Here is a 12,853-nt window from a genome sequence, read left to right on the forward strand (position 1 = left end):
CACATACAGTTTTCTGCTGACAGCAAGCCAGCATTTTGATCCTTGACATTTGGCGTGGTCAGGGGGTGAAGGGTAACAGGGACAACATGCAGAGTGGTTCTGGCACCTGGAGACGTCCTGACCTGGTCTGTCAGAGCACATCCCAACACACCGATGGTCACAAGGCTGATTTCCCCAGGCTTTTTTCCCTTCTGCACACTCAAAATATTCATTTTGGCCATCATCAAGCTCCACATGTTTCTACCACGCTTCACTTGAATGATTCCAGAACAACTGGTCAGCTCACAAAGTGCTTCACAAGCCTCAGCTGAGGCTCATACCCCAGAACTGAACAGAATCACTGAGAACCCAGTAGCCCCCATGACTACAATGGGGGGAGGAGGAAGACAACCTCCCAAGGCAGCGTGCAACAGCTAATGACAACTAATGACAATTAACCTGTCATACACAGGCAGGAAAAAGCGCATCTGCTGCATTAACTGGTCACTGTAATCAACTGTAGGAGAAATCCCCTTCTGCCCCTACGGTGCCTGCTCTATAGCTTGACTTTGTGTATTCTGTACAGTTAGGATGGGACATGCTTAGCAAATATAACATCTCTGGGGAGTAAATCTGAAGAGCTGAAGCAGGCCTGCTGCTAATAATTGGTTTCTTTGACACATATGAAAGCAATTTAACTTTTTGAAAAAGAACTTACTGCCCTTTTGTTTCTCTGAAGACAACTGCAAATCATCTAACATGCAGCATTTTCTATGGTTAAAAAAATGAAAATAAAACAATGACCTCTTTTAGCTAGTCAAGCAGAACCCTCTGGATCAGCGAGCAGAGCTTGAACCTCTCTGCCTAATCAGAGGATTTCAACCTGAGCTCCACAGTGCAGAGCTGATGCAGCAAATGCCCTTTTAATGCCCAAAGGGCCCACGACCTCCAGTCACAGCACCTCGGGCTGTTCAGTGGGGCAGCTCAGCACCCAGCTGGTACCACAAGGGGAACACTTGGCCACAGGTACCCAGAGAAACAACTGAGTTTTAGGATCCACTGCTGAAAAGAGTCAAACAGCCCCCTGTGCGATCTCCCATGGCCTGCCCTCCTTGTTTAAAGGCAGTAGGAAAAAGGCACAACCCAGTGGTGTCCTTCTCTGAGTGCCAAAGTGAAGCGTCTCGTTCCTGCTGTTTTGCATTCCTTCTCTCCTTGATGGGATTCATGCCTTAGGAAGGGGCTTGGCCACAGCAGGACACACACAAACCATGCAAGAAAGGGAAGAGCAGGTACCGTACCAGCGGGCAGGGCACGCTCACCCCATCCAGGCCTGGCAGACCTGGGTCCCCATTGCTGCCTGTAATACTACGATCTCCCTGTTTAAGAAAAAATAACTGCTTGTTGAGAACGATAAAGGACATGGGAGTTCCTTGAACAGACATCAGTGCCTGAGCAGAAAGGAGAAAGAATGGGCTCAGAACTTTGCGCATCCATTTCTGATGACACAGCAAATCAACAGAGTTGTTTTATGGTGGGGAGCTCACAGACACACAGACTGTCATCTGGGAAATATCTTCTGTACTCAAAGCAGAGATTCTCATTTGAAAAAGATGAGGGTTAAATCATCCAGCATGTTGAGAAAGGAAAGGTGATCCATCAAAAACAAAATATTTGTAGCTCACATTCAATCTCCAAGCAAAATAAAGCACAATGAATGAAGGATATTTTTGCTGGTACGGTGGAGTTCCGCGACAGCTTTGATGGCTGTAGCTGTGCTGGCGAGGTGAGAAAGCCACACATTTGGACAAGCAATGTGTTTTTGGAGAGTTAAAGCAGAGCTGGCACTGCTAGTTAAGTGCAGCTGAACTATGATGTAATAGTCACATTTGGGCAGCCTCAATAGTAGACACAAATTATTCTTTCATCCTAAAACCGCACAGCATTTTAAGGAATGGCTATCTCTGGTTTCAGTCATTAAACGAACAGCAGTAAAGTAAAAGGAGGTACATTTTACCAGGCCAAACAACCAGGGTGAATTTTTTTCTGAGCCGTATAAAAGGTTTGAAACATCCTGGAGAATCCCAGCTTCCTCAGACCTAAACATCAAGGCAGGTTTTCTGGAAAGGCTGTTTGTGTACATGCAGCACAACGGCGGCCCAGGATGTGTCTGAGAAAGGACAGATCTGAGCTGCTAGCTGCTATCTCAGCCTGAGAAACACGGGAGGTCTCTGATCCCAGAGGCACTTTTTGGCAGCCTTGGGGCTCATACATCACACAGCCTTGGCTGTATTAACATGCTATCAACACCAACCTACTTCCCCACGCGGGAGAGCTAGAGTCAGCATGGTCCCTGCTCAGTTTGGGGAGATGATGGGATAAAGAGCTGACCTGGCTTTCAAATTGCCTCCCATCCGCTGCACAGTTACTCCCCAATTGCAAATGTACTCAAAATCTAGGCAGGCAGCTTCACCAGGGCACGCTATCTCCTGAAGAGCGTTACTGAAGCCCATTGTTCCTGACTGCAATAAGAAGATCACTACACAAAGATTCTTTATTTTTACTGCTGTGGCTTGTTCCCATCTGGCCAGTGAGGAGCCCTTAAAGCGAGCACTGAACTTCCAGCAGTGCAGATAAAACAAACCATTAAGAAAAGTGAGAAAACAATAACCATCTGCTCTGATTTACTGCAAACTAAAGATCTACCAAATCCTCCCTCCCTTCCCCGGGCTGCAAAGCTGCAACCCCTTTCAGTCCTTGCAACACACGCTTCAGATGAGCAAAGCAGAAGACATACCACAGGGCAGGGTTGGTCCAATCCGGGAGGGCCAGGTTCCCCCTTCTGCCCTTTGGCTCCTTTTCTCCCTGGTATCCCTCGCTCGCCCTGTTGTTGCAAAAGGAAAATAGTATCAGGAACAGAGGGGTGGCTGGCAGGGGAAACACACCTTGTTTTTACTTTGCACAGTTACTGCAGCGTCCCACATGGCAGCCAGAGTAGGGATGTTTGCACTGGTGCAACCTTAATTGGGCAATTAAATGACTGAAAGTCTTCAGTTAAAGCAGGATAGCAATAATTTAACAGGGTGGCTAAGTCACCAGTCACTGCTAGAGACCAGGTTGGTATCTGGCAGCAAGGAGTGTTGGGCAGCCCCTGCCAGCGCTGCTGGAGCACCAGCTTCCAGCACGGCACCAGTCTAAGGATTCCTGCAACAAAACCTGACTGGGACCCAGTTTCAAGGTCTATAAACCAAAACTAGCAATTCTTCCCAACCTGGAGCTGCTAGGCTGCTCCAGCTCCCCAAAGTTTGCAGGCTGCCAAGGAGGGAGAAGCTTACAGCTGTGAACCACAAAACACTGGAGCTGGAGGGGAACCCATGCTGCGGGACATGAGAGGAGCAGCCAGTCCTGCTCATCCCCACCAGCACCCTTACAGCCATGACCCACTCACCTTCTCCCCTCTTTCACTCTTCTCTCCCTTTTCTCCTCTGAGACCTGGGAAACCCTGTTATGGATTTTTTTTTTGGTGGGAAAAGAAAAGGGGTGTAAGCTTATTTTGTGCACATCCCAGTATCTCAAATCAACAAAAGCAACCAGCAAAGAATATGGCATTTTCTTCCTTTTTTGTCTTTATATCTCATAAATTTATTGGGAAAGCTAGTGCTTTAACTATCCTGCTAACATTTCATCTGTAAGAGATTTTGGTTTTCCTGAATCTAATACAAGTATTCTCAACTGGGAGAGAAAGCCCCCCCAGCACCTTCAGCTGAGCAGTGGTAGGCTGTGTGGCACAGTACTGCTGTGCAGCCAAACAACTGCTGCTGTGAGTTACGCCTCTTCCTACTGACATCGTTCTGTGGGTGCCCTAAGAAGGGAGAACAGTCTGTGCAGTGTTAGTTATGTGTATTTGTGAGAACAGCAAGCAATCTTGATGGCCTTCACATGTGTGTGATTCACATTTTGACACATCACAATTAACTTTCTCCATACTCACATCTAATCCCGGCTCTCCTGGCTTTCCCTGCAGTTGTAAAAACAAAAACAAGACACATTGGACTGATTTCAGTGCAGCAGGCAAAGATTTCCATTTGGTGACATACTAAGTTTGGTGGAGATGGTGAGGGTTGCACACCTGTCTGTGCACTCAGCATTGCCTGCCTGGGCTCGATGTGCTCCCAAGTTGTTCAGGGAGCAACCACTACACCCAACTGCTGTCATCAAATGCTGACAGATGCTAAAAAACAGCAACTCATTGGAGCTGAGGTTCTGGAGACGAATGTTGGTAAAATGAGCAACTTTGACCAGGAAAAAGCTTTGGCCATCCATAACCTAGCTTCTATGGAGCTCCAGTAGGGAGAAGGAGATCTAACGCAGGCCTACATCAATGATTACCTTTTCTCCTTTGGTACCAGGTAAGCCAATGAGCCCTGGAGCACCAGGGAGACCCTTGAAGGCAGTTAAAAGAAAGAAAAGAAAGCATTAGGAAAGTTGCTGTAAGGCTGGGTTCTGCCAACAGTCAGAAGTGAGACGTGGGGAAACAACTCACAGCTGGGCCCGCATCGCCTTGCTCCCCCTTCTCACCGCTGTCACCTTTTTCTCCCTTTGCACCATCCAAGCCCTGCAGAAATGAAACACTGGCATCAGCCAAGCAGCACGTGGGCCTTGGGAACAGCCTCAGGTGGGAAGTTGGTGCAAAAAAGCAGGATTGTGCTCTCAGGCAGAGCAGTGCAAGCATAAAACCTGCTGCACCAACCCCAAACACAGCTGTGGCAAGGACACCTCCCTTGCTGCTGTTAATGTTCTCCTCTTGACCAGACCATACAAGAAAGAGTTGAAAATAAAGGTTTCAGTATGTGGGTTTGGAAACCCAGACTTGCATGTGCTGCAGGCTGACAGGACTCCATAGTGAATTTAAGATCATAAAACGTATTTGGAAGGAAGAATGGCTTATTTTCAAAAACACCAACTGCTGAACAACACAATCAAGGGATGTGTTGTCACAAACTGTGACAAAAAAAATCAGTCCCCAGAGCTGACAGTCCTTTGTGGTCCTGCAAATAATGCAGTGGAAGCCTGGAAACAGTGGGTGACATTTGATTTATTGACTTACTTTAGGCCCCTGGATTCCTGGAGGACCCTACAGGAAAGACAATGGTACATTATAAAAGCAGAATTTAAAAACAAACCCCTACGTCTGCTTCCCAAACCGCTTCTTGCTAAAGTTACGGGCTGACAATAGCTAAATATTTCTTTTTCAAGACAGGTGGTAGTTTATTTGGTTCTCCTACGTCAAATCAGTGGGAAGGAACTGTAAAAGGCTGCGTTGCGTAACACGCAACAATAAAATGCTGAAGAGTCAGCTCTGGAGGGAGAGCTGTGCAGCAGTGCAGAAACGCTGTGTGGTTGTGAAGCGTCACCCTGCGTGGTCTCCCCGAGGTGCCCATGGACCAGTGAAGGTCTCCCAGCTTTCCTGACTCCCTTGGCAGCTCCTCGGCCTTTTGGAACACTGTAGATACCAAACACCTCAGAAAACTGCACTGAAAATGACTATGTGTATTCACATCACTGCCCACATCCTCTCCCGCTGCAATCAATGGCAAAAAAAAACTGACCTGGGCAAATTTGTGGGAATATCAACACCACAGTGGTGGGGAACCCAAATTGACAGCAGCCCAGATTAAACAGAACAAAACCACCCTGTTTCCTTTCACTAATTGCATGGTATAACTCTGTAGCTCTGTTCTATTGCGCATGCCAGCGTCCCATCATCCTACCATGGGGCCGGGCAATCCGGGCGGTCCTGGCTCTGGGATGATCTGCATGAAAGAAATTAAATGGCACGTTAATGGGGCTGGGAACGGGGACACAGAGAAAGCAGGCAGCTCAGGAAAACCTCACACAGCCCAGGATTGCTGAAGCCTGCCCTCTAATTTAATAGAGGTAATCCAGGTATCTGCTAACCAAAGAGGTGCCCGTAGAATTAGTAGGTAAATGGATCTCAGTAAGCACACAGATCAGGCTGGCCTCAGAAATGAGAGGCGTGGGCCATGCTACTCAGTACATTTGCTAGTTGCAAAATAGATTCAATGGAAAATGAGGTCATTTTCCATATGGACACAAACCAGCCTTTTTGTTTAGAAAAAAAAAAAATCAGAATTAGAGCTCATATGTCATTAATAAACACCTAAAAAAAAGTTTATGAATTTTGATACTAAGCACAAGGCGTGAAAAAAGAAAAAAAACAGGAGCCCTATAAAACAGCACAAAGCACAGTACGTTTTTAGAGCAAAACAAAATAGCATTCAACATCTCAATTACCAAAGCAAAGTCTGAAGTACCTACACAGTGCCTGATCATTTCCCTCATCTTCCCTCATACACAAACCCCATTTAGAGGCATCCCAAAGTTCTCATGCAGAAGGTCCGTCCTGTGCTCTGCACTGATGCACACACCAACTTCCCCTGCCCTTGCCTCATGGAAGAGGCTGCGTGGTGTCAGCGCCTTACATGGTTGTTCTGCAAACACGGTGATCCAGTGTCTCCTTTGTCTCCTTTTGGCCCATCTGCTCCCTGAAAGATATGGATTTTGCACTGAAGTGTCTCATCTCCCAGAAAGAACAAGAGAAAAATGCATTTGTCTTCCCCTAAACGCCATCCTCCCTTGCTCCAGCAATAGCTGCGGAGCTATTTGAGAAAAGGAGGTTTTCCCCAGGCTGGAGCACACATTTCATTTATTCTGAAGAAAGCCACTATCAGCATTATTAGTTAGGAACACTCCAAGTCCCCACTTCCTCCACCTGAAGCAGTGTAGTGTGGACAGCCCACTGCCCAGCTCAACAAAACCCAACCACACTCCAAGACTTGCAGGAATCAATGCACTGCAGCACACAGACATACCGGTGGACCTGATAAGCCCATTTCTCCAGTCTCTCCTTTCGGTCCTGTGACCCCTGCACTGCCTTGGTCACCCTTAGCTCCTTTGGGACCCTAGAATTTTACAGAACACAGATACGGGTGTTGAAGAGAACCAACCAAATCAACACCCAACCAACCTGTTTCTGCCTTTCTGCTGTGTTGCTCTTCCCCCCCCCCCCCCCCCCTCATTGCAGCACCAACTCGTGAAAACATGTTTTAATGTTAAAACTCACACATACTGATTTTGCAGACACAGCAGAATTTTGCTTGGCCACAGCAAAGAATGCAGCAATTAGGTTTTGGAAGGTTTACGTCAGAATTTGAGACTGTCTCACAACTTGTAAAAGTAGCCCATTTAACTCAGCAGATGTGGACAAGAGCATCATCTGCGTGCTCAGAGCTGAGTGTTTAACTCAGGGAGGTGCAGCGTTGTAGGGCTGTAGGGGCAGGCTGATGTTGGCTTTCACAGGGGCAGCCACCACAGACACACAGGTCACTTCTCTCTAACTCAGCTCCTGAGTGCTCTCCTGCACCATTCCACCCAGTCCAACCATGCTGTGTACCTTTTCTCCATCCAGTCCAGGTGGACCTGGCAGGCCCAGCTCCCCCTGAAGCAACACAAAGAAAGCAGAGCCAACAGTAAATTAGATCAGTAAATAATCCTAGGAAGACATTTTGCAAGGAAAGAAGTTACTCATTTATGGTGGCTATAGGCTGAGCATCGGAGTGTGAGGAACAGCGGTGAGGATGACACCCAGATCTGATGGGCTTCATTGGCCCAGCACAACCTGGGCTGAGGTTGGGCAGCACCAAAATCCTGCCCTTTCCCATGTGCTGACACACACTGGTAAACAAATTAAGCCTTCTTTTAAAGAAAACTATAGCTGACACTAAGTTACTGGTGATCAGTTACGAACAAGGGCAGTGGCAGTGCAGCAGGGGCACAGTGGCAGGGTGCAGGCACTGCCCCAGCATGTCGGTGTGGGGCAGGAGGTGAGCTCATACTGCAATCTGTGACACTCCCAAACCCAACTCAGGCATTTTCCCCCATTTTCTTCTCTCTCCTGCCCCATGTAAAGTACCAGACCAACCAGGATTTCAGCCCTCAGGTGTAGGGCAGAGATGGATTCCTTCCTGGAACATGTGCTGTAGGGGACCAAGAACCAAGGAAAGGAGAGCCCTTCTTGGCTGCTGTATGAAAACTTGCTTTTTCAGCTAGAGGAAGCATTAAGGAAGCATAATTTCCTTCACTATACAAGCCCCAAGTCCTGCCTTGTTTTAGCAGACATTTGCCCAGTCTTATGACATGAGAGCCACTAATAAACATCCAGCTCTGTCAACAGCACAGCCTGCACTGGCGGTCAGCCTTACCTTGGGGCCTGGAGCTCCCTGTGGGCCTGGTGGCCCTGGGGGACCTGGCGAGCCCTAAAAAACAGCCAACAGAAGAAGCATGAGCACAACTGCTTCGCCTTCCACAGAGCACACGGTGTGTTCAGCACCAGCACAAACACACCCGTGAGCTCAGCCCCTGGCACTGAGGGTGCTGGTGAAATAGAACACATGCCCTGAGCCATGCAGCAGGCAGGGTGCTGTGGGGTGTCAGCACAGCCCCACATTTGATTGCATTGTTTGCATTCTGCTGGGTACAGAGAGCACAGAACACCTTACGTTGCGAGGTGCAAGTCATCTCAAACAGCAAACTCACGGTCTCCCAGCTGAAAAACAACCCCGTATCACACCTTTTGTCCTTCAAACACTACCATGTTAATCACACTGGAAGCTGTGTAAAGCAATCGCTTCTCCAAGCTCTCTTCCCACATAGGGTAAGCGTGCAAACAGACAACAACAAGCAGAACGCCTATGGCCGAGCAGTGTGGTGTGCTCTCAGCCATGTCCCCATGCACACACAGGGACGTCCTGCAGATGGACCCTGCTGCATCTGCTGGGGCCGCCCCAGGAGCTCCATCCACAGCCTCCACTCACGGAGCTGCATGCCGTGCTCCTGTCAGAGCAACCCATGCAGACATCTGGCAAACGGTAATTACCACCACTTTGTGTATCCCTGCAGCCTGTTATAAAACAATTAGGATGGTTCTCAAATGTGTCTGTAATTAAGTACTTATTCTGTTCGCCTTCTTTTATCCTAACACAAGCAGCAGGGAGAGGCTTGGCAGGCACTGGGGCAGGTTAGCACCCAGGCACTGCAGCCCATCCTCCCACTGCCTTCAAGGACACCCAAACAAGAGACAATTTGCAGTGAAAGCCACGCACAGGGTGGAATAAACCCTGCCCTCTGGGCTGGCTCTGCGCTAAGACCTCAGGAAGGAGAAATAGCATAGGACTTCAGCCCCTCCCTGCCACCCCCAGGAACCAGCTCACCTTGAGTGCATCCAGGATGCGGCCGTCGTAGTCGATCACCACCGTGTCACCCTGTTCCCCTTTCAGGCCAGGGGGACCCTGCAACCGAGGACAAACCTGTTTAGTTTTTGCAGCACCTGAGAACCAGGCTGTGTGACAGCAGGGACCCAGCAGCCCAGTGTCTGGGGGGGAATTACCAGGCACCAATGTAATGAGCTCCTAGATAGACAGCTGTCATCCATCCAAACCTCAAAAGCCTACAAACGTACGTAACGGAGGGGTGCATCAAAATCATTGAGTAACCCTATTGACAGCTTCTTACAACAAAGGAAAAATGATGACAGGATGGTCACACTGATAAGAAAAATCAGACTTTACTGCGTTTCCCAGCGCTGTCTCCACGGGCAGTATTTGGTATTGTTTTAATATGCACCATCTGTATCTCCTAACATGGAACTGATCCTTACACTATTTGACAACACGCTAAACAGAAGGAGGTGGCGTGGGGCAGCTTGGGGCATGGTGAACACTGAAAGGAAAATCCTGAACATCCATACCCGGGGTCCGATGGAGCCGACTCCTCCCTTCTCACCAGGCTCACCCTGAAAATGCAGATCATATTTTTTGTTTCAGAAACACCAAGGAAAATGTGGAATATTTATCCTACAACTAAGCTAAATGGCACGAGATGCCAGCATGCATTTCAGATTCAAGGCAAAGTATGGTGCCAACAAGGAACCGCTGCACCCAGCAAAACAAAAGCCCCCCAAAAACACAACAAAACAAACAAAAAGCCCAACAGATCTGACTTCAGAGCAAATGCATTTTGCACAGAGTGATACTGGAGGAGCTAGCTGGCAGCAGGAAAGCATCCATCCCATTTGCACAAGTGCTGCCTGCTGCTCCCGCCATGCCAAGCTCTGGCTCCTCGTGCTGCAGCTTCTTGCTTCAGGCTGAATATCGCATGTGGAAAGTCTCAGCCAACATGTTTAAACCATTTCTGAGGGCGACTTTAAGGAAGGAGTCTGTGCCAGTTATTTTTTATTATTATTTTTTAAGTTGTGAGTTTTGAATGGCTTTAAGATTCCCACCGCAGTGACCTGGAGTTCAGCTCAGGATTCAGAACTGCCCCTTCTGCCATCCCATGGAAATCTATTCATGAATCATATTAAAGCCCTTGACATAGTAACACATAATAAATATACAAACACAAGAAGTCTTCATAGGAAAATTTCAATTCAGCAGACCCTAGGCGGAACAAACAAGCACTGCTACCCTGTTTTTAAAACAAAAAACGTGAGAGGGTCATCCAAGCCCACGTTTCTGCATCCTGTATAGCCTAGCAAGGAGCCATGGCTGCTCAATACAGAAAGACCAGGGATAGATCAGACTAAATAAGAAGCAGCTGAGGAGGGAATAAAGGCTCATGAATGCTGTCCATGTTATATCATCACCACTTAACATATCAAGACTGTCTTACTACATCCCTTTGCAGTTCTGAAGATAAGTAGAACAGTAAGGCACATAAGCACTCTCCACTTTGAAGCGATACCACAACAATCAATGCATGAAGGTCAAAACGTGATCAGAGATTTAGCTATCTGGGGAAAAAAAGAGGCAATTCAACGAAAAACATTAAAGGAGATGATTTTTGGATCTCCAGCTTTCATTAAGCTGCCAGAAAAGGGTAAAATACTTCTCAAAAAACTCCTATTTGTTTCATTTTTGGCACTTTATGAGACTTTTAGACAGTAAAGGCTTATGACACCAACCCAGCCAAAATGCAGTGCCTCCCCAGCAGGCTGGCACTCACCTTGGGTCCTGGCACACCATCCGTGCCATTCTCTCCCTTCAGACCCGTGCTTCCCTTTTCTCCCTGAAAGCAAGATGATTTAGATGAATGCTGTATGGTTAGGATGCAGAACAGATTTTCCCAGGTTGTAGTTTTCTTGCTTTATTGTTACCTTTATGAACACAAGTGAAGAAAGCTCCGTTTTCAGCCTAAAACGTATCACATTGCCTATGTGCAAAATGGGGAACATTCAAGATTAAGGGGAGCTTTACAGGCTCAGCAGTTTGGCTGTGGGTTGTGTGCTCATCTGCAATGTTGGCTCGACAACCACAGTCCAAAGGCTCCCAACTGAGAGCCCACTGGGTACAATGCCCCATCCCAAAGCCCAGGCCATCGCCAGCAATGCTGTTTGAATTGTTTCTGCAAGTGGAGGCTCTCCATGGCAATTCTCTGCAACAGCCAACAAGTTGTAAACTCCAGGCTTTCTGACCAAGGCAGAGGGATGAGTTACACATCTTTCTCTTTTTTGTTCTTTTCCCATATTCAGGCAGAATTGTATTTCTCAGCATGTCCCAACCACACCGCAGTGCCAACAAGCAAGCCAAAGAACAACAGGTGCTGCCAAGCACACACATTAGATAGACACAGAGCAGACACTCACCTTAGAGCCCGAAAGTCCTGGTTCCCCTGGGATGCCATCATCACCCTGATGAAACAAAACATAGCAAGTGAAACACAGAGGGCCTGTACACATGTGCCATCTGGGTTCAACTCTTCATTCACCCTCATTGACCTGAGCACAGATCCAAGCCCCACTCGGGTTTGCAGGAAGCCAGGAAAAACCTGCAGCATGGTCTTCTGCTCCCATCCAGCTCTGTGTCGGCCTCCTCTGCTCACAGGTATGGGGCATGGCCACAGAGTTATATATTTGACCCACAAAGGGTATTGGGGAGCCTTGTTAATTTCACATTTTTTTCACATTTCACATTTTAATTCACAAATTAACAGGCCTCCTGCAAACTACCCCTCATCCTCACGGACTTCACTGTGACCACCAGCACACCAGGAGATCTTCTAGGGTTCACGTGTCATGCTTTGTTCTTCTCCTGAAGTAATACTGCCTTGTAGGTGCTTAAGAGGTTAATTTTGCTGGGCAGTTACCAAAACTTTACACAAATTGTCATCTGAAAAATGCACATGGCCACGTCTGTTTTGGGGCAAAACAACCAGAGGAAACGCCTGGGCCCTGTCACCACTTTGGTTTTGGATGAAGGCAGTGATTTATTCACTCCTCGATAGGGCCAACAGCAGAAAACTTGGACACGTGCATCTCCCAGTCTTTGACACCCAACCCAAACAGAGCATCTGTCCTTCTGAGTGTGGGAAATTCCTCTCCTGCCCCTGAGAATTGACCACACTGAGACTGTGTGTGGCCATGCCTCTCCCCGGGCTCTCCCAGGAAACTGAGCCCACCACAGGGCCTTTTGGGAGATAACATCCTCCAAAAGCTTCTCAGTCAAGCTCGAATTATTTGAGCAAAAGGACTCAGACCTACTGCTTTGTTTTGGCATCCAGCATTTCATTCTTTTTGTCTACAGGGCAGATGTGATTGCAGCTTCTGGCCTGTTTGCTGTAATGAAAGCCATGCTTTGACATGGCAGCATCTGCGCTTTGGGGTTGTGCGGTCGCAGCTCTTCATGGAGCACACTGGAGGGACCCTGGGGAACAGCACTGGGGTGCTACATGCAGCCAGGACTGCAGCTTCTCCATCACCCTCTGGAAGCGGTTTCCCTAGTCTAGAACTCAGCAAAGTAAA

The 12,853-nt window shown here is 47.9% G+C and overlaps 1 protein-coding gene across 1 annotated transcript in view; it reads right to left on the bottom strand.

The window, feature by feature from the left end:
- Window positions 1–12,853, bottom strand: part of COL23A1 (collagen type XXIII alpha 1 chain) — a 148,809-nt gene that overhangs the window by 1,012 nt on the left and 134,944 nt on the right. The window contains exons 12-28 of the mRNA XM_042881805.1: window positions 11,699–11,743; window positions 11,059–11,121; window positions 9,803–9,847; window positions 9,267–9,344; window positions 8,933–8,956; window positions 8,259–8,312; window positions 7,451–7,495; window positions 6,870–6,959; window positions 6,480–6,542; window positions 5,748–5,789; window positions 5,084–5,110; window positions 4,520–4,591; window positions 4,366–4,419; window positions 3,968–3,994; window positions 3,425–3,478; window positions 2,774–2,860; window positions 1,278–1,355 (exon numbers count right to left, since the gene is read on the bottom strand). Of these exons, the coding sequence (XP_042737739.1) occupies window positions 1,278–1,355; window positions 2,774–2,860; window positions 3,425–3,478; window positions 3,968–3,994; window positions 4,366–4,419; window positions 4,520–4,591; window positions 5,084–5,110; window positions 5,748–5,789; window positions 6,480–6,542; window positions 6,870–6,959; window positions 7,451–7,495; window positions 8,259–8,312; window positions 8,933–8,956; window positions 9,267–9,344; window positions 9,803–9,847; window positions 11,059–11,121; window positions 11,699–11,743 (948 nt within the window). The remainder of the gene's footprint in view (window positions 1–1,277; window positions 1,356–2,773; window positions 2,861–3,424; window positions 3,479–3,967; window positions 3,995–4,365; window positions 4,420–4,519; window positions 4,592–5,083; window positions 5,111–5,747; window positions 5,790–6,479; window positions 6,543–6,869; window positions 6,960–7,450; window positions 7,496–8,258; window positions 8,313–8,932; window positions 8,957–9,266; window positions 9,345–9,802; window positions 9,848–11,058; window positions 11,122–11,698; window positions 11,744–12,853) is intronic.

The sequence above is a fragment of the Lagopus leucura genome, unplaced genomic scaffold (assembly GCF_019238085.1).
Source record: "Lagopus leucura isolate 7727_CA_CO unplaced genomic scaffold, USGS_WTPT01 Super-Scaffold_100030, whole genome shotgun sequence".
NCBI classification, from domain to species: domain Eukaryota; kingdom Metazoa; phylum Chordata; class Aves; order Galliformes; family Phasianidae; genus Lagopus; species Lagopus leucura.